This window comes from Myripristis murdjan, chromosome 21, assembly GCF_902150065.1.
Source record: "Myripristis murdjan chromosome 21, fMyrMur1.1, whole genome shotgun sequence".
Taxonomy (NCBI): Eukaryota; Metazoa; Chordata; class Actinopteri; order Holocentriformes; family Holocentridae; genus Myripristis; species Myripristis murdjan.
Window position 1 is genome coordinate 1,739,742 of NC_044000.1, and position 25,590 is coordinate 1,765,331.

Below are 25,590 nucleotides of genomic sequence, written 5' to 3' on the forward strand. Positions count from 1 at the left end.
ACTCCCAAAACATTCCACACTGTCTATATTCCCTTCAAGACAAACATGGTGTTTAGTGTAAATGAGTATGTAGTATGTGAACAGGGCAGACTCACATAATCAGTGTCTTTATCTTGCTCATTTTTCCCATTGGTGTTTGTTTGTGCAGTCTTACTGTCACTGTTCTCAGATGACTTCTCCACAGCAGCGTCCGGGAAAAGATACTAAAACACAGACAAACACACAAATATATACTGTATATTAACATAAAAATATCTATCTCCATCCAAATATTCATCTGTTACCTGTCAGATATGTATGGCTCCCACCTTTGTGCCACATTGTTAAGTAAAACCTATCCATTTTAGTGTAAATGGCACAAACAGAGCAGGCAGAGAATGGGTGAAGAACACTGAATGGGATTTAAGCTGTGATGTGTTATTAAGCATGTTCCTCACCCACCAGCCACTGAAATTTATCTGAGGGTTGGTCGGTTCTCTGGGTGCCACAGGTATAGCAAAGTGAAGATGCTTAATCAGCTCTTCAGACAGCCACTGTGGCCTAGTTGCCACTTCTGTATATCAGAAAGTTCACCCATTTTGAAAAAACTGATATTATTTAACTTCCCTCAGAGGTTCTATGTAGGACAGCAGCAATGCTATCTCCCTCTAAGTTATTGAGTGTGGATTCATTGCATTCTGTCTGTCTGTTATTGGGATATCTCAAAAAGTTATACATGGATTTGCACAAAACTTTGTGAAAAGTTTAGTCATGGGCAAAGAAAGAGGCGATTTTAATACTGATTAGTCAAAAGGGGGCATGGTGGTGGGCAATGTCAGTCACATTAAGGCTAATAACTTCTTAATGGATTCACATAACATTGTAACATTTTGTGGAGAGTTTGGTCATGGGTCAAGAAAGAGCTCTTCATGCCGATTGGCCAAAATGTGGCATGGCAGTGGTGTGGTTTGTCACAACAAGGTGCAGAGCTGCCAAATGGATTGATGATTAGCCAATTCTTAATCATGAGCTAAAATTTTCAAAATCATCATTTGTTTATTTTTTTTATTTCCAGAGACACTGAAACTTAATTACCATTTAAAATGTAAATGTGCCAAGGTTGACCAATTTTCATTCGAAGTGGTTTTCACACTACTACAAGTTTGCTTATGTCTCTACAGGTGTGGCTATGTTACTACATGTGAGCTTATGTTACTACAGGTGTGATTGTGATGTGAGGGCCGTAAAGCAGAGGGCAGTTTTTTGATGATTATGATTGGCATGTTATAGTTCCTCAGTGTCCAAAACAACTAAAACAAATGTGTGTAAAATGTTGATATTTCTTATATGTTTTATATAGCTAAAACAGCCTGGGGTCAAATGAAACACCAAAATGTGTACAACATATGTACAGGACATTGAAAACATATCATGTTCATTTTAGGTCTACCCACTTGTCCCGATTAAATGTCATGAAATATGAAGCCAAAAAAACAAACAAACAATCAAACCAAAAAAACTACGTTAATCATGGATTCAGAGAACAGAACAGAACAGAACAGAACAGAACTAGGGTCTGGGTATTGTTCATGCTGGCTTGCTGGAAAGGTTCTGGTGCACGTAAGAACAGAACCTCAACTGATATCATTAGCAACACAGTGTTTGTCTTGCTATGTAATGCCAGAATGGCTGTTGTGAAAAAGGTCTATTGCATGACAACAAATTATATGCAACAAGATATCCAGACATAATTCAAACATAAAAGACCTTAAATTTTGACTTGTATTACTACTGTGAAGTAGAATCAAGTGATTTTTTTATTGCAGTTTTCGATAAATGAAAATTAAGTGTTACTGATAATCAACAACAGTGGACTTTTGGACCCAACTGAATATATCTGAGGGGTGTTGATAGGGTTATTGATCAATAACAATGGCTCAATGATTGCTTGGCCTGGTGCTGAGATTTCTGGCTTTCAAAAGTCTGCAACCATTCTTAGGCCCACATGCACTGCAAGTCATATCAAAACTGCAATGACCAGCAAAAACAAATAGCTTTTGATTTTTTTTTCTTTGGTCAGCACCGTGCAGTCCTACTATACATCAGCTCTTTACCCACAGCCAGCCTGCACACCCCCTCACCAGAAGGATGGAGTTGAGCATTTCGTTGCTGAGCGGCGACTCATCAATGCGTCGGTGGCGTCTGATGCGCTTGCGGGCACTGTGCACCATGTTGGAGACAGACAGCTTGGGGATGGGCACAGCTGCCGGCTCCGTCAGCTTGGACAGAGCAGCACTGATGTCACTGTTTTCTGAAGGAAAAACAAAAACAACAACAACAAACCATAAGAATATGTATGCATTTGCATCTGTATGTTTGTGCATGTAATAGACATTTACCACTCTTGTTATCCAAGTATTTGTAAGTGTAAAAATATCAGATTATTATCACATTACAGACTATTTCAATAATTAATTAACATTAATTAATTAACAAGCATAGGGTTGCAAACTGGCGCGGTTTATGATGGGAGGTTGCAGGAGAAAAGGGTATATATATATTTTTGGTTGAAGGTGGCACTACAGGAAATGTTACAAGGCTACCAACATTGTCAGGGTGAATAAAGTGGTCAGTGTGTTAGGATTTCTCTCTGTTGGAGGGAGAATGTAGTCATGAAACGTCTGTTTATGTTGTAATTACGAGCAGTGGTGGACTGGTACATGGGCTTAACATAATCAGTAGCATTTTATTCGCTGGTGAGCTTAAGTCCACTCAGCAAATTGTATGGCAATCCATGCACTACATTTAAAAATGTGTTGATGTTGACAGGATTCAAGCTCTGATTAGCAAGCCTGTCCTTACCAAATACTGGCAATCCGTCAAATAGACTTGAAAATAGGGATGGGAACAAGCACTCTTTGGGCCCTATCTTACGTAAGACACACAACCCTGTCTACATCAATGGAGCTGAGGTGGAGCAAGTGAGCAGTTTTAGGTTCCTGGGAATCAACATAACAGAGAACCTGACATGGACTTCACATGTCTCTGCCCTGGTTAAAAAAGCTCAGAAACGGCTGTATTTCTTAAGGAAACTTAAGAAAGCAAAATTCCCACGCCAAGTTCTTGTCAACTTCTACAAAGGAGCGACTGAAAGCATCCTGACTGGAAACATCACAAACTGGCATGGGATGTGCACGGCCCAGGACAGGAAGACTCTGCAACGAGTGATTAAAACTGCCCAAAACATCATTGGCACCCATCTACCAAGCATCAGTGATATCGGGGAGGTGAGGTGCCTGCGCAGAGCCAAAAGGATCCTAAAAGACAACAGCCACTCCAGCCACAGCCTGTTCACCCTGCTGCCATCAGGCAAAAGATACAGAAGTATCTGCTGCTGTACCACCAGACTACAGAGCAGCTTCTTCCCTCAGGCTGTGACACTACTAAATGCACCATCTGAACTCCTCCATGTTTAATAATTTTATCTTTAAACAATCAGTTAATCAATCAAGAGGGAACCACACTTTAATTTCATTATACAACCTGTTGTATAATGACCAATAAACTTCCTTGTATCCTTGTATCCTTGTCAGAGTCTCTAAACCCGTTATTTGGGGATTTAGCATTGCGCAAGAGGCGTTCCCCAGCAAAAGTTGCTATGTTGCACACCTGCCTTTATCCGTAAAACACCTGCGCTACCCGTTACATTATGCATAGGCATGTTTTGGGCGTTACGCCAGTTAAACCAATCAGTGTGCCAGGTGCCATTGTCTTTAAGAGCAGGCTGCACTATCCCAAATCCGCAAACCAAAACTCGGATTTAACTGGCGATCAAGGTGATTTAGTACGATCTCTGCCATTTTCTCAGGGGTTCACAACTGAGGCTAAAGCAAGGTGGCTTTTTATAGGCGAGTTAATTGGGGAGGTGGAGCCGCATGTGCACGTCCACGTGTCCAAGTGGACGCGCACTGAAGCCGCCTGGGCGCACTCTTGTAGAAGCCCAAATGGGATAGCGGGTGGTTTTGAGGACCCGCTATATGCTTTCCCTAACGTGTGTGGTCAAGATAACAATTGTAGGGAAAGTGCATAAACACGCCCACGGACACACCTCCTGGCGCAACTAAAGGAGTCGGCATAATGTATAGCGGGTAGTGTAGCCGCAAGATACCGTTTAGGGATAGTGGAAGCTGCTAAATGCGAAATTCACGGGTAGCGGGTAGTGGCAACGGGCAGCGCAGTGTGAAAGATAGAGCCCTTGATGTAACCACTTACTCAGCTAGTAAAACACTCCTCATAATTTGCTCATCACTTTCATGAAATAAGGTAACTCAAATTGGCAACCATAAGCCCTTTCCTCAGGGTTTACATTCTTAAACCTATTTTAACGATATGTTCCAATCAACATTCAGAGCTAAGTGCTGAATTTTCATTTTGCATAATACATATTTCATGATATTTTATTTCATATAATGTATCTGTTTGAATGAGAAAGCAGATCCAGGTCACTGGATTTAATTTCCAGGTTTTCCAAATCACCAAATGACACCAAATGAGAGAATGACAACTTATAGCTCACATAAAACTTAAATTGGATGGAATCAGCATGGAGACTTCAGTTCACGGCAAATCAGAATATTTCTGGGTGGTTCACCTTGCCAAGGCAACAGCCGTAAGCGTTCACCAATGTCACAATATCAGCAGAAGGGTTTGTTTAAGTCTGGTTTAGGCTGGCTGAGCTAAGGTAAGTCTGATGCACAGCTTACGAAAACATGTTCTGTTTTCACAAAAAATGAATAAAAGAATTGTGAAATAACCTTGTGGCTTTTAATTCTGATTCAAATAAAAAACAGGATTTTGGGAGGAGTTGACCCTTACATGGTAGGTTTGGTGGCTTTGTCAGAATGTTATTAAATAAAAGGACAATGGAACTAATTAAGATTAGCTGCCAATCATTTTTAATTAACTTCGTCAGCACGCCATTGATTTCAGTTAATGCTTCAGTTTCAAGCTTCAGCTTTAACTTCCCCCTTTGTTGTTGCTGTGAGTGCTGTACACCATGGCAGATGGATCCACCTTGTAACCTGACCAGGGGCCTGTTTTGCCACAATAGAAGCGTCATTCAAGTTCCTCCAAGATGGCTGCCAGTAAGCTCACTAGCAATGCTAGAATTCCATATACCATGACAATTCTACCCAATTTGATTTCTATGTTGTTGCAGCCCTTAAGCTAAATGGCAAGTAATCTCAAAAAATATGTAGCTAGGGCTGATATTTTCATTAAGGAAACTCAAACTTCATACTGCTGAGTGCCATACCGTTTTAAACCTGCAGGGTCTACTTTGCCTGCTGTTAAGTGGAGGTGGTAGGTGATGTGAGACTGAGTCACTTAAAAAAAAAATTATCATTGTGCACTGTTTTTCTCACCTGAAACAATTCCAGAGTTTTTCTAATTACAGGTCAGTCTTCTTAATTTGCATAATGCTAGCTGGCTAACACTCAACATTGTGTATGTTGCAGCGTTGGCAAAGAGTCTATTATTCAAGGGCCAAAACTACTTAAACACTTGAGTCTTCTCTGCTTATCACTGCATATGTTTCACAGACCTTGGGAAGCCAGTGCCAAGGTCTTAATTAAAGAATCCAGAAAACCAGTGAAACCTATGTGGCACTTGAGCTCCTGACAATGCTCTTCATTCTCCATGATAAACAGTAAAGCCAAAATCCTCACCTTTACCCTCCTCCTCAGCCAGTCCTCTCCCCAGGATTTCTTCTGTTGACTCCTTTCTGCAACAAAGCTTGAAAAATTCGGTGAGGAAATCACCTGAATGGAAGGAGAGGAAGGGGTGAAAGGTGTCATTTGAATGCTTAAAACACTCATGAAATAGTTACTGTTTCCCTTTATAGGGCACATGAAACGGAATGAGAAGAAAAAATAGCAATAGGATTCCTCTTCCTAGGCTCCTTTCTTCCTGTGACCTGAATACTTGGATGTGCCAATATGACAAAGTTAAAAAGATTTGAAAACTGGACTTATATTCACAAAAAATTAAATCTTGGCATGATGGTGGCACTACAGAGAGGGTCATGGAGTCACAAATATGGGAATCTTCCCCTGGGGGTCACGAATGTGCACAGCAAATTTGATTAAAGAAAAAAATCAAATTTGATTCAAACCAGAGGTATTCCATTTATTGCGTACACAAGCAGGACCTGTGATGGCACACACACCAGCACTCAGGAGAAATCCATAATATCCCCAGCCCGTATTTCCAGGCATATAACAAGTACTATATTCGCCCTATGCTCATATATCAAAGCTGATATCAAGGGTTTCATGTGATTCACTTGATTTCTCTGAAAAACATGGGAGAGAAAGCAATTGGCAAATTAGCAGAATGTTACAGAAAATTATTAAAAAAAAAAAAAAAAGAAAAAGAAACAGACAATTAGCAAAATAAAAACCTGAAAAGTAGCACAAAAAAAAGTACCAAAAACTGCATGGCAACTATATTTACTATTATTTAAATTAGATTTTTAACATCAGATCAGTGATGCTGGATCAATATTAAAATGTTTGTGTCTACATGCTTGTGAAAGGAGCATTTAAACACAAACACCAAACCAGTGGTATTACTGAACAGTACAGACATGAATCATTAATTTCATCTCATGAGATATCAGGTTTCTCTTAACTGTCAAAACAGGAGCAACAAAGTCACTTTAACTTTGATTTCTGATATTTCACATGTTACATGTTACAGATAGTAACACATTTAATATGGAGTATATTCTCCATTAATGATGGTTATTCTGGCCTGGCATCTGATACAAGTATGAATGCATTCTTGTTTACCATTGAAAAATCAGTCTTACCCAATAAGCACTGAGGATTTTCAGCTTTCCTGACACGGACTGACCAATGAGGGGCTTGAAGAGGGTCCAGGTCTCTGCAAGGTCACACACACCATATATTACCATGTATGGTAAATCACACAAGGAAGAGGTGAGCCATGTCTGACACAGAACTTCACATAAACTCTATACTTTTAAGTTAAGGTCACACAGAGGCCAGCTCTACTAAAGATGTCTGTTTTTTTCTTAAAGGGATAGTTAAACCATTTGGAAATATGTGATGTTACCTCTCCCTGTTTCTTATGTAGGACAGTACTAGTGCTCATTGGTACTGAGTGCTGGATAATGGCTCGATGCTACAAATGTTAACTGTTAACCTCCTGCTATTAAAGTGAAAGGGTGAACTTTCCCTTTAACATCAAGCAGTGTGATATGGCAAATTTAAATTACCCGTCACACTGCCCATGTCTGTAGAGTAAAGAAATCAGACTGCTAAAAAGTTTGCTGAGATACCTGATCCACTATTTGCCCAAAGGTAGCTTGTGTAATTGGTTTAATGGCCAATATGAAGCCAATATCAAGAAATGTTAAAAACCCCAATAATGCCAATGTGCTGCCAAGACAATTAGAGCAAACATTTTAAGTCTAAAATAATCTATTAAAATTTCCCAGAAGCACACATCAAAATAACTCCATAAATTGCAAATGAAGATGAAGCCTCTTCTCATGCTGTTGGATAATCTCCATGATTACATGCATGTCTCTTTTTCAGGTGCAAATTTGTACTTCAAAGAGGGCAGGGCTGCACTACATCTTTTTCCACAAAATGACATGAATCTGTGGAGCCAAGACAGGAAGGCGGGGCAGTGTTGTAGCGGGAATGGGAAAGGAGGAACTGAAGGAGGATACCAACATTGTAAAATGACTCAATGGCTCACTGAGCAGTGTTTCACCATAGCACTGAAAGGCACAAAACAATGCAGCATGAATCAATTCATGGTTCTAATGTAGTTAAAACGGTGGAGTTGAAGTATTGTTGAAGTCTTTTCTCTCTCCTCTTCTAACTCATCTCTGGTTTCACTTCTTCACACACCTACACTGTCTGGCACAGAGGAAATTAATATGGGTAATGACCTAGCTATCACGCTGTTGCGGGGCCATAAAAAAATTGTTCTATCATCAAGAGCACCTGGCTGATATTTGCTCTCTGCCATCTCATGGGCCTGTTGTTAAAATTAAATGGAATTTAAACCGCACTCAAATTGCATGCAGCTTCTATTTTACAGTAAGTATATAGAGCTGTCAATAATGAAGAGGGCAATTACTGTAACTGACAAAGAAAAAAGAATCCCTGTTCATCAAACCATGTTGTGCTTAATGACGGATTTTTCTTGATTTTTGTCAGGCACAGCATGTCAGTCGCAACTGAAGGTGCTGCAGTTCACACTCACGAGTAGACATCATTATCCACAACGATGCCTTCTGTCAGGTGTGGCCAAGTGGTGGCGAGGTGAAGCTCGCTATAACAGCAAATGAAGGAAACAAAAGAGTTAATTCAATTTTGCACATGGTGATTGACTCAACTAAGCATAACACTTGAGTTTTTTTTCTCATTTGTGAGAAACATCTCACATCTAAAATTAACAATGAAATGTGTACGAAGACACAAAGAATACAATTGGCTGATGAGGAGATAAATTAAGAATGCATTGTCGTCATGGCTACAGTGCTTTTACCTGATTGGATCCTCACAGGCTCCAAACGGAAGCTTCCCAAACTCCACCCCTCCCACCTCTCCTCCGAGAAGAGCATCAAAGTCTGCCAGGAAAAAACATAAAGTAATGTACTTTTATTATCTTCATGTGGGCTCAGTTTAAAATTACTTATGCCCAAAGGACTGGCATAAAACGCTGGTATAAATGAGCAACTTGTACTGTAGCATATTTCATGCCTTCAAGGCAGGCAAGCAAACACATATAATCAACAGAGGGCAAAGCAGTGATCCACAGTCTCTCCTTTTAAGCTATAAATTTCCCATTGACCTCTCTCCATCCACTACAATTCCTCACTGTCTCAACTCAGAGCTATGGATACGGCGTGCACTTGTGAAGGTTTTTTTCTTATCGTTTTCTGACCTCCTTGCTTTTTGAGCCTTGTCCTGAACCACTCACAAGCTCAAGAGTCTCTTTACTTTGCTAAAAGCCACTGCAGAGAGCAATGCCTTACAATGACAAGAACACACCAGTGAAGTTGGGGCAGATAGTGCAGAGCAAGTGGATTATATCATTATTTGAAAAAGGAAGCAATATGCAGGGAGGCAAAGAAATGCCCCAGGTTTTAGTGCACAGGGCACTTAAAGCTAATAATATTTATATAATTCACTTGGCCTTGTGTCATTCACTGTACCTTAAAAAGGACCATACAAGTGATTTTGCATGTTTAGCATAATATATATTTTTTTGTTTCTGCTGATCTTTTCCCCAAAGCAACCAGTCGTATTTATTGAACTCCTTTGATCTTGATATATTTTTCTACCTATTATCCAGCCATTGGTTTCTTCACCTTCAACTTTCTTCATATCAGTATTCATCGTCCACATTAGTTTCCCTAAAAGCAGCAGCAATGTTGTGTTTTGATGACTTGAATCACTTGAAATCAGGTGAAGGTCTCTCTGCCAGAAAATAGTCCTCAGGGAAACGCCAATCATCAGTTGTGTGGTTTATGACTGGCGACGACTTTGTTAGCCACAGAAGCAGAATATTATAAGGTGGCTGTTTCAACCAAAATTTCATATTGGAGAACTGAGGGATTTTGATTATGGGTTGTGAAATCTTTAATACCCCTACATGATTTGCAAAATGGTCTGCTGCAATGTAAAATGTGGGTAACATTTAAAACGTGTAGTACATTTCGTAAATGGGCCAAACATTCTTTTAATATCTACTTTCTGATGTTCCTCAAATATTATTTTGGAAAATTTCCCTTCACCCTGTGTTCAGCGCTTATTCACTTTATGCTGATGAATGCTAATGCTAAGGTGCAATGTGTCTGTTTGGTAGATGTATCACCGCAAAAACAATGTAGTGCAATTAAGACTAAAGAACCGAATCTCTAATTGAATCTCTGCTTGGATCATGGTTGCTAAGAAGTTGGTATATTCCCTTATGTCCCACGTTATTTTAAAGTACATTATCTTCTGTCATCCCTGTGTCTACCTGGAGGTTGCTGTGGCCAAGAGTACTGCTGCCAGTCCTGAAGAACATAAGTGAAGCGGATGGCAATGTTGATGGGGGGCAGAGGGGTCAGGGAACAGCCCTGAAATAACATAGACAAAAGATGAATAAGATAGAGTATGAGAGGGAAAAGGGATTAAAGACTGGAGGAAAAACAGATGTGTAATGCATAACGGCATCAATGGCCTTGATATCGCACAAATCAACGCATGTAAAAAAGATTAAACAGTCAAGTCAGAGCAATATGACGACCACTGCAACTGACTACAAATAACATCACACAATATGAGACATCCTACAACAGACTGAAAAGAACAGATCAATGCTTGGAGCACAAAATACCCTCTATAAAAAAACACTCATTTTACACTAGACCAAGAATTAAGACTCATCTTGCTCCATAACACTCACTATCTTAGACTTGAAGATGTCGAGCAGGCCAGACAGGTGGTTGTACTGGCTGGGCACCTTGCGGAGGTGGACCATCTCAAAGTCGGTGCGCACACCGGGGCCCTGGCACTCTCCAGCGTACATCCGCCTCCACTTCTGCTGGATCTGCACAAACATCGGCACCTGGCTGTGTACACAGGAGCACAGGAGCACAGAGGGTCATTAATAAAAAGTAATGTAAGCCTGTGTCAGGTTGTTCTGCTGGATACCAGCAAGATGCTGTGGCAGGCTTTCTCAACATGCCTGCCCTACTGAAGCTACACAGCATCACCAGGTGGACAACAGAGGAATTGCAGGTAAAAACTAAGAAACACATCTCCTGGTGGATCAAATCATGAATCTCACCAACTTTGACACATAAATAATATGCTTTTGTTGTGCAATAATACATTTTGAGCAAATATACTTTTCCTGAGATGCTGAAGTTTTTGTCTTGGTAACTCAAACAAACAAAATGAAATATTCATAGACAAAAATCTTTGCAGCCAGTATTTATCTAAGTATGCAGTATTTGCCAGTGTGAACTACAGTCTTCAGGAGCAGCAGGGAGGCCAAGTGACCTTGCTCTCTCCACAGCTGATGATGCCGATGCTGTCCAGGGTCATGCTAGAGGCAGTTCTGTTGCCATGGATACCAAATAACCTCCATGCAATCTGATGCCACAGCAGGTGCTATTCTTGCCGACCCTTTTCGATTTTAAAAAGGGGCTTGAATAAACAAGTATGCTTATGAAAAAATGATAACAATAATAAGTAAATAACAAAATAAAGAAAATGAAATGAAGAAAAATGTTGTTCAAAGTCTATGGTTGGTTTTCACATTCCTTTATGATTAAAACAATGCTAATAATTCTGCTGAACTGGAACTGCAGCCACCATCATTTACAAGATGCTTATAAATCAAAAACATATTTTAACTGACTTCTTTTTGCACATTTTATTCTAACTTTGAGCCTGGAAGGGACAGGTTCTTGTTGTTTCTCTAGACATCCCCAAATTATTACCATCACTGACTGTTGCCAAAGGATCCAGTTACCTCGCAGTAAAGGGTTACCATGGAGACAGTCACTTAGCAGCAGGGTGTTAGCATCACTATGGTTACCTCACATTGGGATTCAACCATGGATAAGGTTATGGAGGCATTATAATAAATACATATACCAAGCAGTAAGATGTCACCTAGCAGCGGCCAGTTTTGGGGAAAACATTACCCTGCAGAAGAACATCAACCTGGGTAAAACAATAAACTGTTTTCCATAAATGTATTGTTTGTTATTTAAAGATTAAAGGGAAAGCAAATTAAACTAAAAAAAAAAAAAAAAAAAAAAAAAAAAAAATCAATACAATGTCTTCACTGGGTGCAGAAATCATCACTGATTTCTTCAGAGTCAAACAATCAGTTTTACTGGGGATTAAAATTTTACTATTATTATTGTTATTTTAGCACCTAAAACTGGAGCGATCCAATCAGAACACCACCTCGGTTTATTCCTGGATTTCATTCACAAGTTTGGATTCATCACTTCCTGCATGGAGAATTTACAGTAATTTTCATACTTGACAGTAGAGTTTTATTTGGGCAAAAAGGGTGGATATACAGCCTTACAGTCTGTACTAAACTGCAATATGTACACATAGTGAAGACACTGAAAGGACGTGGGTGCAGATAATCAACTGAACATCATTACTTAGTATAAGTGTTAGCCTAATGTAGACACATTAAGAAAAACAGCAAACTGTCATGAAAACAATTAGTTACTGACACACACACACTCACCCACCCACCCATGTAGGGGTTCACTAGGGATGAGGGAAAAAAAGTTACATTTCTTTACATTCAGTGTTTTTTATATTGACATGCTGGTCCTGAATTGCTACTTTGTCTGCAACTTAAATTAAATAATAAAGAAACTTAATCAAATTAAAAATCAAATGAAATTACATTTAAATTACAACTACATTAATTAGTTTTTTGTATTTTATTTGTTTAATTAAATTAATTATTTTATTTGTCATGTTTGTATAAATTAATTACAGTAACAGTAAAATCATAAAGTCTAAAATTACACACTATTGTTATACTGTATCACAATAATTATAGAATCACAACAATTACAGAATGGCAATACATATCGAATCAGCACATGTTACTATTGTACTATTGTACACCTATAGGGTTCTGTATGACCTGGATGACTTTTTGGTTCGTTTAAGTATGAGATGAGCTCCTTAACTTTAACAGGCCAACCTGTTATCCCAGCTAAAAAAAAAAAAAAAAAGAAACATATAGATTCATACAAAAATGATCCCTCTCAATCTTCACTTCTGTGCCACTAGAAGTGTGTGTTGGTGTGTGTGTCTTCAGAAACCCTGCCGTCTGCCTGGATTTTCTTTTGTTGCTGAGCTCGGGACTCTTCTGGGCAGTGGGTATGCTGCTCCCAGCCAATAACAGCACGTTGTGCCAGATCGATAGCACCACATCCATTAGGAAGCTACAAATATTGCAGACAAGGACGATGGAAAAAAGTAAATGTAGCGAGGTGAAACACCACGCTCCACAAAAAGAGTGAATCTTGGGTTGGCTTTCAGAAATCAGAAATACTTTATTGATCCCTTAGGGGAAGTTGGTATTGAGTATTTCACCTACTGGGTAGCACTGAGAGAGAGGATGAGGATGAAGAGTGACATGGTGCTGGCCTGTTTTTTTCCTATGACAACAACGTTACATTTTGGGTGGTCATTTAATTGTGTCAGTGGTTAGCTTAGCCAGGGAGGAGGGGCATACTTTGAATACTGTGTTTACAAAAAAGCAACTGACAAATCCCACTCATTCACCCAACTGCCCTTGTACCAAAAGTATTTGTGATTCTGATTCTGCCTTTAAGTCTAATGTATAGCAATGCTACTTTAAACACACAGCCTTTCGATCTAAAAACAAATGTGCTATAATGTCAGTTCCCATGCAGGTGCAGATCCTATAAAAATTATCACCGGGAGCTGGATGCCAGCTGACGACATGACAAATTAGAAAGTACTCAGTAAAGCACATACCTCTGCCAACACTATGCCGTGGTCAAAATACGTCAGATCCACATGTTGGATATCCACCCGCCGCCACACCTCTTTCACCAATCAGTGTGAAAAGTGAATGAGCTCCACTTGCCCCATGGACAAGTTTTCATGATGTTGTGAGAATCCATCTTAAATTTACATGCCTTTGTATGTGAAGCCACGCCCCCTGCCACGCCCTAATTTAGCCAATAAGAGTTTTTTTTTTTATTTTGTAAAGTTTTTTTGGCATTTCTGCTTTATTTACAGTCACAGTAGAGAGAGACAAGAAAGGCAGGGGAGAGAGGCAAATGGCCTGAGGTTGGATTCGAACCCAGGACACCACGATCAGGACTCAGCCTTAACATATGGTACTTGCTCTTACCCGGGGCACTGGAGTGACAAGTTAATTGGTTCTCCCATGGCCTGTGACCAACCTGTCTGCACAGTTTCCTGCAAATCCAGTGATAACTTCTAGAGAAATTCACACACACACGTGTCTGCATGTATGTGTTTGTGAGCAGAATTTCTTCCTCTCTGGCTAAGCTAATGGGGTGAAAAAAGTACAGCTTTCCCATTCCATTGAGGGAGGTAATAATCTAGATTCAGGATCACTGAACGGGAATTGCTGGACTGGATTCTGAATGTGGTGTGTGACAAAGGTGACTTACCAGCCACTGTTAGCCAGAGAGATGGAGATGGAGCTCAGGAGTAAGTTGCATTTGGATTCACTGATGATAGCCTCACAGTTTGCTCCAGGGGAGATGACCAAAAACTCCCGCATGCCATACCTGTCACCACAGACACAGTTATAGCAGACACCAATGGTCATTTAAAACTTGCTCACTCATTATAGAAATGAAAAAGTCAGCACAATTAAAATATATCAACATATAGCAATTCTTGATATTAAACAAGACAGACATACATTTACATGCAGATGACTGTTGATAAAATGCAGTCTTAATCTCCACTGTGAACAAGGTGATACTGAATATAATTGTTTAATTACTGGTCAGTCAGAGTGTGTTCTGAATAAACTGCGGCCCAATATTTCAGACCGTTCTAGCTTTGCAAACAAGAGCATTTTAGCACACATGCTTTTAAACATTAGTTTAGAGAGTAGCATCGGCAGCAACCAGGGTGCCCCCATTTAACATATTTACATATTTTTAATCATGTTTTCCATGTTTTTACTTTTGTCTTATGTTGCTTTCATATGCTGTGTGTTGTTTTTGTCTTGTGTTGTTGGTTTTTTGCTGATGCACAGCCATTTACCCCTCCAGGGACAAAAAACGTTCTAGTTGAGTTGACCTGATCTTTGTAACTTTATCTGAGAAAGTCAGCAGTGTAAACACAGAAGTTTCTGATCTCCCATCACTTTCTTATCAGTGCACTGATTAATGCATGACACCTTTCAGCATCCTAGGCATTCTCATTTTTGAGAAAGTGCTTTGGTTCATGACAAGTCAGAATATGTCCAAGTAGTTGCCCTTGCCAAGGCAACAGCTGAGCACGTTCACTGATGCCACTGTTTTGGCAGAAGGGTTTGCTTATGTTGGTTTGTTGGTGTTCATCCAACTGTATCAACTGTAACAGATTTTCACTGTGTTCCTCTCTGATTGGCTTTTAGTTCACGTGCCTGAACTTCATTATGCTGATTGCTGACACCTGTTTATAACAGCAGGCATCAAGCCAAGCCAATACCGACCCTGAAGAAGACAGCAGTACTCTGTCGAAACATCAGTCCTTCTTAATAAAATGCATCAGAGCTAGAGTGTGTGTTGACCCCCTCCTTTTCCATTCTTATGCTGGTATAAAGCCTGATTCACAACAAACAAAAAATATTCTCTCATGGCACAGGAACTGTTCAGCTGTTTTTGGTAATGATAACACAGCACATTTGGATTATGTGACATCATAACTATTGGTAAATGTGCTGATTTTCCTCTTAACATTTCCTTGAGATAGCGTGGTAGGTCCTGCTGTGTCTCTGCTGCAGTTTTGGTTCAGTAACAGGACCTCACACATGCTGCTAATTCCACCCTTACGACATCAGCAGTCTGAGCCACAGCAACATCTTGTGGCCAAAATCAAATGTTCTGTACATTTGTTCAACTCATCCCTAAACAATTCCAATTCTACACAATCCATTTCTGTGCTCAGTGCTTACAACACCTGACCACATAACACCACACAAACCCAAGGCAAGGAGAGCGCTTGTGCTCAGCATGATTTCACTTTCCTAGGAATACAAATGGGCAAGGATGAAACAGCAGAATGCACCATATCACCACATACAGTGTGTAATTATGGCTGTGTGATAAGACCTAAATCTCATATCCCAATACAGGTGATTTCATATCCTGATAATGATATAGCACATTTAGTGTATCAGTATATTACATGTATAAATAATTTATATAAAATAACCACAGGAAGAGGCCTATTTCTTTTTACATTTGGAATTATATAATTGAAAAATAAAAAGGTACTTGTACTGGGATACAAGGATACAAGGATTATCATACTTATCCTTTTATTCAGAACCTTTGTGCAAATTTCCAATTCAACAGTAGGGGTACAATGAATAGTCCACATTGTGGGAAAAAAATTAATGACAAAATTAGCTGCCAACAAATTTAATTATCGATAATTAGTCGGTTACATCATCGTGCGTATTTTTTATGCTGTGTGCAGACCTGACATTGTTTTTGGAGCTGAGTTCCTGAGGGGTGAGCCATCTTGCATCATTACTATCTTTGCTGAGAGATACTGTGAATATGCCATGTGGAGTGATGCTTCTTCAGTAAGTTAACGAGGCCATTTACTTTTCTGTCCAAACGCTGCCATAGCTACGCTACAGGTGTGTGTGGCTCCTGGCGAAGCTACCACCAGGGCTTCCTGCTCCTCTCCAAAACTGTACCTGCACGTAGGGCAACACACGGCTGCTCAAGTCAACTAGACTTTTTTGCGTGACCTCCGTGTTTTGTGCCGGTTGATGAAGACAACATGATGCCAGTTTGCATGTCTCATCAAGCTGCAACTGAGGAGGTCTGCCTATCTGTTCTGATGTTGGTGGCCCATTGCGAATTTCCTGCGGGATGAATAAAGTATCTATCTATCTATCTATCTATTCCCAAATTCTACAGAGTGCAAGCAGTCACTAAATTCACGGTGAGAAAAAAAATGAAAACACTGCTTCAGAGTGGACGTTTGTCTCAGTGGATGCAGCCACGAGTTCTGCTGTTTTTACTGGAGCTTCATTAGCACAGAGTTAATAAAATGACACTGCTGTCAGTGTTTTAGTGACCAGTGAAGTGTGACACTCACACCGTGTCGACCGCTACTGCTACACTTCCACACAGGATTTATATTACACTGTGTTATTATATTTGTTAGGCTGTCAGTTTATGTTGCTTACGCTCAGGCTGCAGTGCAGAGGAATGCTAAGCATCGTCCAAACTACAGAACATAAACTCCCGTTATAAATGACCAGAAAGAGTTGATTTGTGACACAACAAAATGAAAGATAAGAGTGAAACATGGAACGATTGACATTTTTCTACCATCACACTATATATCATCATATCGCACAGCCCTATATGTAATAATTCTGTACTGTAATTTAAAGCATTTGCATTCACAGTAAATCATTTTATTGATGCACTTTTGCCTTTATCCAATCAAGTCCAATCATACATTCCCAGGTTTTAGGGCTCAGGATATAGATGCAGATCTGACTCAGACTGTCAACAAAGTGTCTGGAAGAGGATCATTTATTCAATGACCCAAGACTCCATGCTTACACTGAAACACACACCATCTGACAGTGAGTGACAGCAGGGCTCTGGCATTAAGTAAAGTAAGATGACTCACTTTTTATAAAGTGCTGAAAATGTCAAACTTCTAAATAATAAAGAGCTTGTTTATTTTATTTTATTGGGAAAAAAAACATACTATTATTAATGAAAATGAAATGCTGATTTATATGATGCAGATGGATTTTTTTTTAGACCCTTTTCATGTGACCAACCACTAATTGCTCAACCGTGCACTGATTTTATCTGTATCATTTCCATCAGCAGCTGTTTATGGTTTCATCACTTCACGATTAAGATCTGCCAAACTAACTGTATTTATTTTAACACTTAACTGCCAGTGTGAATGAACTCACCATCTGACCAGGCAGTGGGCACGGGGAGGGAAGTCATTGTTCATACACAGGAGGTCCTGCATGGCCAGGGGGAAGGCATCTGAATGGATAAATCAATGTTGTGTCAAACAGCAGCTCTAAGGGGATGGATTAAGTTGCCTCTACACATTATTTCAATTGTTATCCTTACAGATGTCAAGTTCAAAACACAAGATTGAACTGTATTGACAAGTGATGTCACCTCTTGTTTAAAGACAACAGTCATGTGACTGGTGTCTTGTTCTATTATATGTGGCAACCATGGTAAGCAAAACCAAAAGCTCTACAACTGGTGGGACATCGCAGATCTGAGACCAAATGCAAACAAATGTGTGGATTTACCTGCAAAAAAGCCAAAAGGACAGGATATGCACTGAATGTAAAAATAATATATTTGTTCTTGAATGTTACATTTGTCAAAGCTCTCATTCAAAAAAGTTATTAAGCATCACTACCACAAAATTATTTTTTTAATTCGAGAGTGAGCACTTCCTGCCTCACAGTGTGATTGATGTAACTTTGATCTGGTCATGTTGAAAGCAAAGCAGCAGTTTTCCTTTCTGTTTTACTGGCTCACAATAACAGAAATGTAACTTGTGTAACTGCACACCTTTGTGTTTCAAAGGTGTGAGCCACATTTGATTCACGTGTGATGATGTTAGCCCCCATAGGAGCCATTTTATTTTAGTCAGACCAATTTTTAAAATCAGTCAATGTATAGACCTACTACTGTGACCTTTAAGATAATCACAGCATCATGAAGCTTTATAACCACAAACTAGAACAGTGGTTCCCAAACCAGTCCTCAAACCACCCTGTCCTGCAGGTCTTCATTTCAGCTCTACTCTTTCACACCTGATCCATTCAAGGGCTTCATGCTGATTGGCTGAAACAGGTCTACCTGTACTGGATGTGCATGAAGGTGCGTGGGCCTCATTTGGGTCAGGAGTGCAAGAGTAGAGCTGGAACAAAAACCTGCATGACAGGGGGCCTTGAGGACTACGTGGGAAGCCACTGAATTAGAGGATAATTCAAAAAACAAAAATTACAATAAATTGTGTTATTGAATCACCATATTTGCAGAATCAGAATACTTATCAACTCAGAACTCCAGTATTGTGACAGTATCAAATTGGGAGATAGCCTATCGTCCCAGCCTTAGTGAATCTTGCATTTCATCTAGTCAAGAACTATGGCAAACATCACTGTACCTTCCTCAGGCTCCTCCTTCCCATCGCCTTCGTCAGACTCTTGCTTCAGGTAGTGATGAGTTATGGAGAACTTAAAGTCTGCAAAGTTAATGTCCTTAGACTTTTCCTCCCAGATGCCACTGGTGTATTCACCCTGTGAGGGAAAGAAGGAAAGAAGAGGCATGCAAGGTGTGTAGTGAGTGTGCCCTGGCAGCAGCATCCCTCTAACCCTAACTGGGAGGATTAGGATGAATGTGCATGAAAACCTTCTCGGGAGACGATTTGCCTGCGGAGCTCCCAATCAGCTTCCAGTCATTCAGCACCTCCTCCACTCGCGACACGAACCTGCAAGGTAATACAATGAGACACACACCTCAAAACAAGGAGTTACTTAGCTAGTGCGGCTCTGCCAGATGTGTGGTAAATGAAGACGTACTGCACGTATTGTAAATGAGCTACCTTTGGCTGGTAGTGACAGCCAGCAAACAGCTTCACACTTCTTAATACGTGTCGAACTAAACACCGACTTACTAACTACATGTCATGCACACAGTGATTCAGTGCGGAATATTAGCCCGCAGGTTTCGTCAGTGAAGCAGTGATGAGAAAGATGGCTAATGCTAGCCTAAGTTACCTCTCCCACTCCGAGGCGGTGGTGAAGTCGGTGATCTCAAACACCTCCGACTCGGGCTGTGAAACAAACAAACGGCCCTGTTTCAATACGAGTTCTTTTGCATTGGTTGTTAGGACTTGTTACACATGCTGGCTTAGACACATGCCGTCGAGCCGCTGCTGTCTAAGAGTTATTTGGTTTAATACTCACATCACTGTCGGCAGCCATCATGAACTCCTGTTTACTTTCTAGCCTGTAGTGCGGTGCATTATGGGAGAGCCGCAACGTCATACATCAGGCTGCGTTCAGCTGCGTGCGCTGCGGAGGCCTCGTGCCATGTTAACAACAACAGCAACAACAACAACAACAACAACAACAAGTTCCTCTGTCTTTGGAGTCGACAAAATGTCCTCCTCATGATGATTTATACTCAATTTTTCCCACTTTTTAAATCAACATCAGTTCTGATCATAACTACAACATTTTCATTCAGTTTCAGGATTTTAACCATTCCAATGCCAGTTTTGTATATGAAACCACTATTTTTTAAATAATTAAAAATAATAATAAATAATTAAAAAGGGGGGTGGGGGGTCAACACTGATTCTGATGTATTTTTATTATTTGTGCAGTTTTTTTTAGTTACTCTGGGATTGTTAGAGGATTCCTCTTAAAACTGCTATAAAATATGATACCATAAATTTCTAGCTGTGCACATACACTCGTACGTACACACACACGCACACACACACGCACGCACGCACGCACGCACACACACACACACACACACACATACACACACACATCATTTGTCAACATCCATATCAACACACACACACACACACACACACACACACACACACACACAAACACTATTTTTGGTCAACAAAAATTGCTGCAGTGCCCTGCAAATCTTGATAATGCATACAATGTTGCAGACAAAACCCTAACTATGAAAACAGAATGGATTTTGCCCCTTAGGGCAAACATGAAAAATGATTCATTCAGCTGGAAAATAGTAAAATCTAAAATTTTGAAGGCAGAGCTTCGCTTTGAAAGCCTTCTAAAATAAAATGCATGAATCCATGGGGTGATTATCATGAGAAAATCACAGTTTTGTTATGGGTTTAAATTTGGGCCTTTTTTTGGCATAAGGATTTGATCATATGTATTTTGGTTACATGTACACACACACACACACACACACACACACACTAATTTCTAAACACACACATACAAATTCACTTGCTTCTAATCATCTATAACACAGGAGACTGGGAAAATAACATGCATTTGCAAAAAGGAGTGAGGGGCCCCATTTGCTGAACAACTTTGATGATTACAATTTTTAAGGAAAATGATTGGCTTGTAAAGGCTGACATAATAGAATACGATATTTTATACTGCAGGATACCAGGATGTCCCGTGTCCCATGTTTGGGCGTTATCTACCTGAACTGTTATCAGTTGGCTACATAGGGCATATTAAATTTGAAAAATTCATGAAAATACATAACACTTTATTGAATTACATGGCCAGTCCTGAATTAATTCTGAATTAATGAATTTATTGAATTCCAGTGTGATTCATGTGGTTTGGAAACTAGGCTAAAGATAATCAGCTCAAATTATTGAAAAATACATTGAATCAAACATGGGTCATTTTTAACCCAGTCATGGAAGAGCATAGCTTCCAATTACTCATCCATCTAAGAGTCAAAGGAGGAGTCAACAATTTGGGAGAAAGATTGTTGATATCTGAAATAGACAAATTAAGTGAATATCTCCTCAAGGTCTGCTAACTGATGTGTGTGTGCACTGAAAAAAATCATACATAGCTATTCCAGCCTATCAGCAGCAGAGGGCGTTGGTGTTTCTGCACAGGGCAGGGGGAGGAGAGATGGAGATGGGGTAATAAGGAGGCAGTGCGAGGGAGAGGGGCACTAAATCTGTTTGATTTCAAATATCACCCACCTGACTCCACCTTCAAGACGAGTTCAAACTCCAGCTGTCAGGAACAAATTACACAGTCTCTTCCTGCTGTCTCCTCAGAATGTTTCAACTCCTGCAGCCATTTAGCTTTTGGCCATTTAGAGTTTGGTGGTTTTCAAGTGACCCCCAGGGGCCTGTGAAGGGCTGCCAGGGGTCTCCAGCACCATGAGGAATGGTTGAAATGCTTGTGGAAGGCGTCTGAAAGCAGCCTCCACAAGAAATCTGACATCAATCCAGTATCACTCATCTGACATTTAAATAAACAGTTTTAATCATTATTGTAAAAACTTGATTGCTATTGGCTGGGTTGCACACTGAGCTTCTACATCGGCATATCAGTCAAAATATGAGGACCAGAGGAGAGCCTTTCAATACTTATTCTCTTCTTTAATAAAGTTGATTGTTGTACAGATGGTCGTGATGATGATTCAACAGCTACAAACAAATTAGAGCAATAATAAATCACCAACAATATAGGAATGAATCTATTGAAATACTTATTTCTCAGCATATAAATAACCAGCATGAACTCACTCAGACAATGCATCAAGATGAACAATCAACAGGAAATTTGCAGCTCCACAACCAGGCAGCATGCTTCAACAACAGTGGAAAGAGGCAGAGCAATGCCTGATTGAAGCTTTTAACACCTCAGGTGAGGTCTGTTTGGCTGATGTGTGTGGGTCCCGCCCACCAATACCTGGGCAGGTGGGAGGATTTTCTACAGCCGCCCCTCAAATATGGTGACATATTTGATAATTACCTTAGTCTTTACCAGACTGAGTGGGTTCAGGATCCGTTATTGGGGGGAGGGGTATTAATCTTGCAACAGGTCTAATGTACAGTTTCCCTTTGATGTTCACTTCCACAGTACGGATACGCCCGTCCTCACTGGGAATAAGGCGAGTTACCTTCCCAATAGGCCAGAGTCCTCTGGGCAGCTGTGGGTCTACCATCATTACTACATCCGACACCGTTAGGCTGATCTTGTCCCTTTGCCATTTCTGGCGGGTTTGAAGGCTGGGTAAATAGTCTTTTATAAAGCGATTCCAGAAGTGGTCTGCGAGGACCTGGCTGTGTCTCCATCTTCTCCTACCAACAAGATCTGAGTCACCATACGCTGCTTGGGGGAGGGAGGCATCCCGCTGCCCCATAAGGAGCAAATTTGGGGTCACAGGGTCAGGATCAGCCAGGTCCGATGACACATACCCCAGAGGTTTCGAGTTGAGAATGCCTTCTATTTCTATCAGAACAGTGTTTAGTACCTCCTCTGTAACGGTTTGTGCCCCAAGTGTCACTCGTAATGCTGTTTTAATAGATCTCACCTCTCTCTCCCATGAGCCTCCAAAGTGGGGAGCATTTGGAGGGTTGAACCTGAAGTGGATCTTCCTTTTACCCAGCTGCTCCTTCAATACTGGATTCAATGCCTCAAAAGCATCACTGAGTTCCTTCGCTCCTCCTTTGAAGTTTGTCCCACAATCTGATAAAAGTTCGAAGGGCTGACCTCGGCGTGTTGTAAAACGTCGCAGGGCCATAAGAAAACTATCTGTGTCAAGGCTTGTTAAGATTTCTATATGGAGGCAGTGGGTTGTAAGGCATTTGAACAGAAGCCCCCATCTTTTATCTGTTTTGCGACCCAGCTTTATGAGCAATGGACCAAAACAGTCCATAACCGTAGACCAGAATGGAGGCTGGGTCAAACGGACCCGGGAAGGGGGCAGGTCTGCCATTTTGGGAATAATAGGTTTAGCTCGCCATTTCCTGCATTCTGTACAAGTCCATTGATGCTGCTTAATAGCTTGTCGGCCTCGAAGAATCCAATATGAACGTCTGATCTCTGCAAAAACTCTCTCGGGACCGGGATGGAGAAGGCGGATATCATAGTCCTTGATTATCAGACGGGTTATTGGATGTTTAGGATCCAGGACAATAGGGTACATTGTTCCTGGTTCAAGTTGTTCTGCCATTCGCAGTCTGCCTCCTATTTGGATAAGATTTAACTTGTGCACAAACTGTGGAGAGAGGGAAGAAAGGCGACTATTTACAGGAAGTTCTCTACCTGACTTTAGGGCATGGAAATCCTCTGGGAAGCTTTCTGATTGAGCTTTTGAAACAAGAAGTATTTCAACTTCAACCTGGGTGTAAGAAAGGATTCCAGCAGGGCTGTGTTTGGCACTATCCTGAAGGCTTTGGTGGGTTGCCTCAACAAGGTCTTGCCAAGTAGTAAACCGACTCGGGTCTGGTAGATCTGAGGGCGTGTTGATATGTGTGAGGCCACAAAACATGGACTTCCTTAGGTCCGGAACTGGAACCTGAGTGTGTGGTGGTAGAACAGGCCATTGATCAGGAGGTTTAACAAGGAATGCTGGGCATCTGTTCCATCTGCATAGTTCTGTCAACTCCATTAGTCTCTTGCCTCTGGTGATATCGTCAGCAGGGTTGTGACATGTGTCGACATAACGCCACTGGTCAGGGGAGGTTAGATCAAGAATTTCTGTGATGCGGTTAGCAACAAACACTTTATACCTACAAGACTCTGACTGTAGCCAAGTCAGGACTACAGTGGAATCTGACCAGAGCACAGTTTTGTCAATAGGGATTGTTAACTCACTCTTCAACAGCTGTGCCAGTTGTGCTCCTGTCAGGGCAGCCGACAGCTCAAGATGAGGGATTGTTAGCTGTTTTTTGGGAGCTACCCGAGATCTAGCCATAACAAATGTAACATGAGTCCCCCCTTGCTCATCTTCCATTCTCAAATAGGCTACAGAGCCATATGCTCTTTCAGAGGCATCACAAAATATATGCAACTGTCTTTTCTTTACAGAACAAGGTACACTGGATTCATACCATCTGGTATACTGGATGCTGGCCAAGTGGGGGAGCTCGTTTTCCCACTCCTTCCATGCTTGCTGAAGTTCACCTGGGGGTATGGGTTCATCCCACTCCCTTCTTTTCATCCAGAGCTGTTGGAGGAGGACTTTAGCTCTGGTGGTATAAGGGATTATATATCCAATGGGATCGCACTGAGTGGCAAGTACTTTGTATACATTCCTCATGGTTAAAACATTATACACTACTGGCCTATGCTTGTACCCCAGAGCATCAGATGGAAAGTGCCAACTTAACCCTAAAGTGCCCTCTGTTGGTTCGATCCTGTCATGGCTCAGCCAACGTTCTGTGCTGTCAGATTGGGCCTCAGAGGGTAAATGGTCTACAACAGACTGGATGTTACTGGCCCACTGCCTGATGTCGAAGCCCCCAGTGGATAACACATCCCTCAACTTGATAACCAGTTCCTTTGCCTCGTGAGGGCACGGAAGGGAATGCAGACAGTTGTCAACATAGAAAGACTGGTTGACTATGGCTGTGACCTCGGGGTTGTGCTCTTGATATTCCTGTGCATGTCTTTGTACAGCATAAATAGCACAGCAGGGGCTACAGGTGGTACCAAACGGCAGTACTTGCCACTCATACACATCAGGAGGGTCCTGCCTTTTTAGGTCACGCCACAGGAATCTTAGCAGTGGGAGGAGTCTTATTTGGTAAAACATGGATTTAATGTCCCCACTGATTGCCACTCGGTGTTGTCGAAAGCGGAGCAACACACCTAGCAGTGATGGGCCTAATATTGGTCCTGGGAGGAGTTGACTATTCAAAACTTGGCCTTGGTAGGAGAATGAACAATTAAAAACAATGCGGGACTTCCCATTGTGTTGCACTAGGTGATGGGGAATGTACCAGGACTCTAATGATTTGGATATTTTCACAGTAGTCAGTTTGGATACATAACCTGCCTGCACCAACTTGTCTATCTCTTTGGTGTAGGTTTGGCCTAGCTCTGGGTTTTTGACTAAGTGGCGTTCAGTCTGGCGCAGCAGGGGCATAACTGAATCCTTGGGAGCTTGTAGACTGGGGGCATTGTGTATACGAAGTAGTGGTGTTGCATAGCGTTCAGTACCATCCATTTCAATCCTAACTGTTTTGGCCTCCAACAGTTTCATAGCCTCCTTGTCTTGTTTGGATCTTGTGATTAACTTCTCAT

General features: G+C 40.9%; 1 protein-coding gene across 4 annotated transcripts in view; it reads right to left on the bottom strand.

Annotated features, from left to right (window-relative positions):
- The window catches only part of rab3gap1 (RAB3 GTPase activating protein subunit 1), a 65,450-nt gene extending 45,581 nt beyond the window's left edge, over nt 1-19,869 (bottom strand). For 2 of the 4 annotated variants that reach the window (XM_030081211.1, XM_030081210.1), the window contains exons 1-14: nt 19,768-19,869; nt 19,579-19,634; nt 19,211-19,289; nt 18,966-19,098; nt 17,737-17,815; nt 14,231-14,350; nt 10,474-10,639; nt 10,045-10,144; nt 8,566-8,647; nt 8,281-8,349; nt 6,851-6,924; nt 5,706-5,798; nt 2,121-2,290; nt 96-203 (exon numbers count right to left, since the gene is read on the bottom strand). In XM_030081211.1, coding sequence (XP_029937071.1) covers nt 96-203; nt 2,121-2,290; nt 5,706-5,798; nt 6,851-6,924; nt 8,281-8,349; nt 8,566-8,647; nt 10,045-10,144; nt 10,474-10,639; nt 14,231-14,350; nt 17,737-17,815; nt 18,966-19,098; nt 19,211-19,289; nt 19,579-19,634; nt 19,768-19,848 — 1,410 coding nt within the window. In that variant the 5' untranslated portion in view covers nt 19,849-19,869. The remainder of the gene's footprint in view (nt 1-95; nt 204-2,120; nt 2,291-5,705; nt 5,799-6,850; nt 6,925-8,280; nt 8,350-8,565; nt 8,648-10,044; nt 10,145-10,473; nt 10,640-14,230; nt 14,351-17,736; nt 17,816-18,965; nt 19,099-19,210; nt 19,290-19,578; nt 19,635-19,767) is intronic. The other 2 variants (XM_030081212.1, XM_030081213.1) reach the window with 2 other exon arrangements.
- Nucleotides 19,870-25,590: the final 5,721 nt, after the last annotated feature.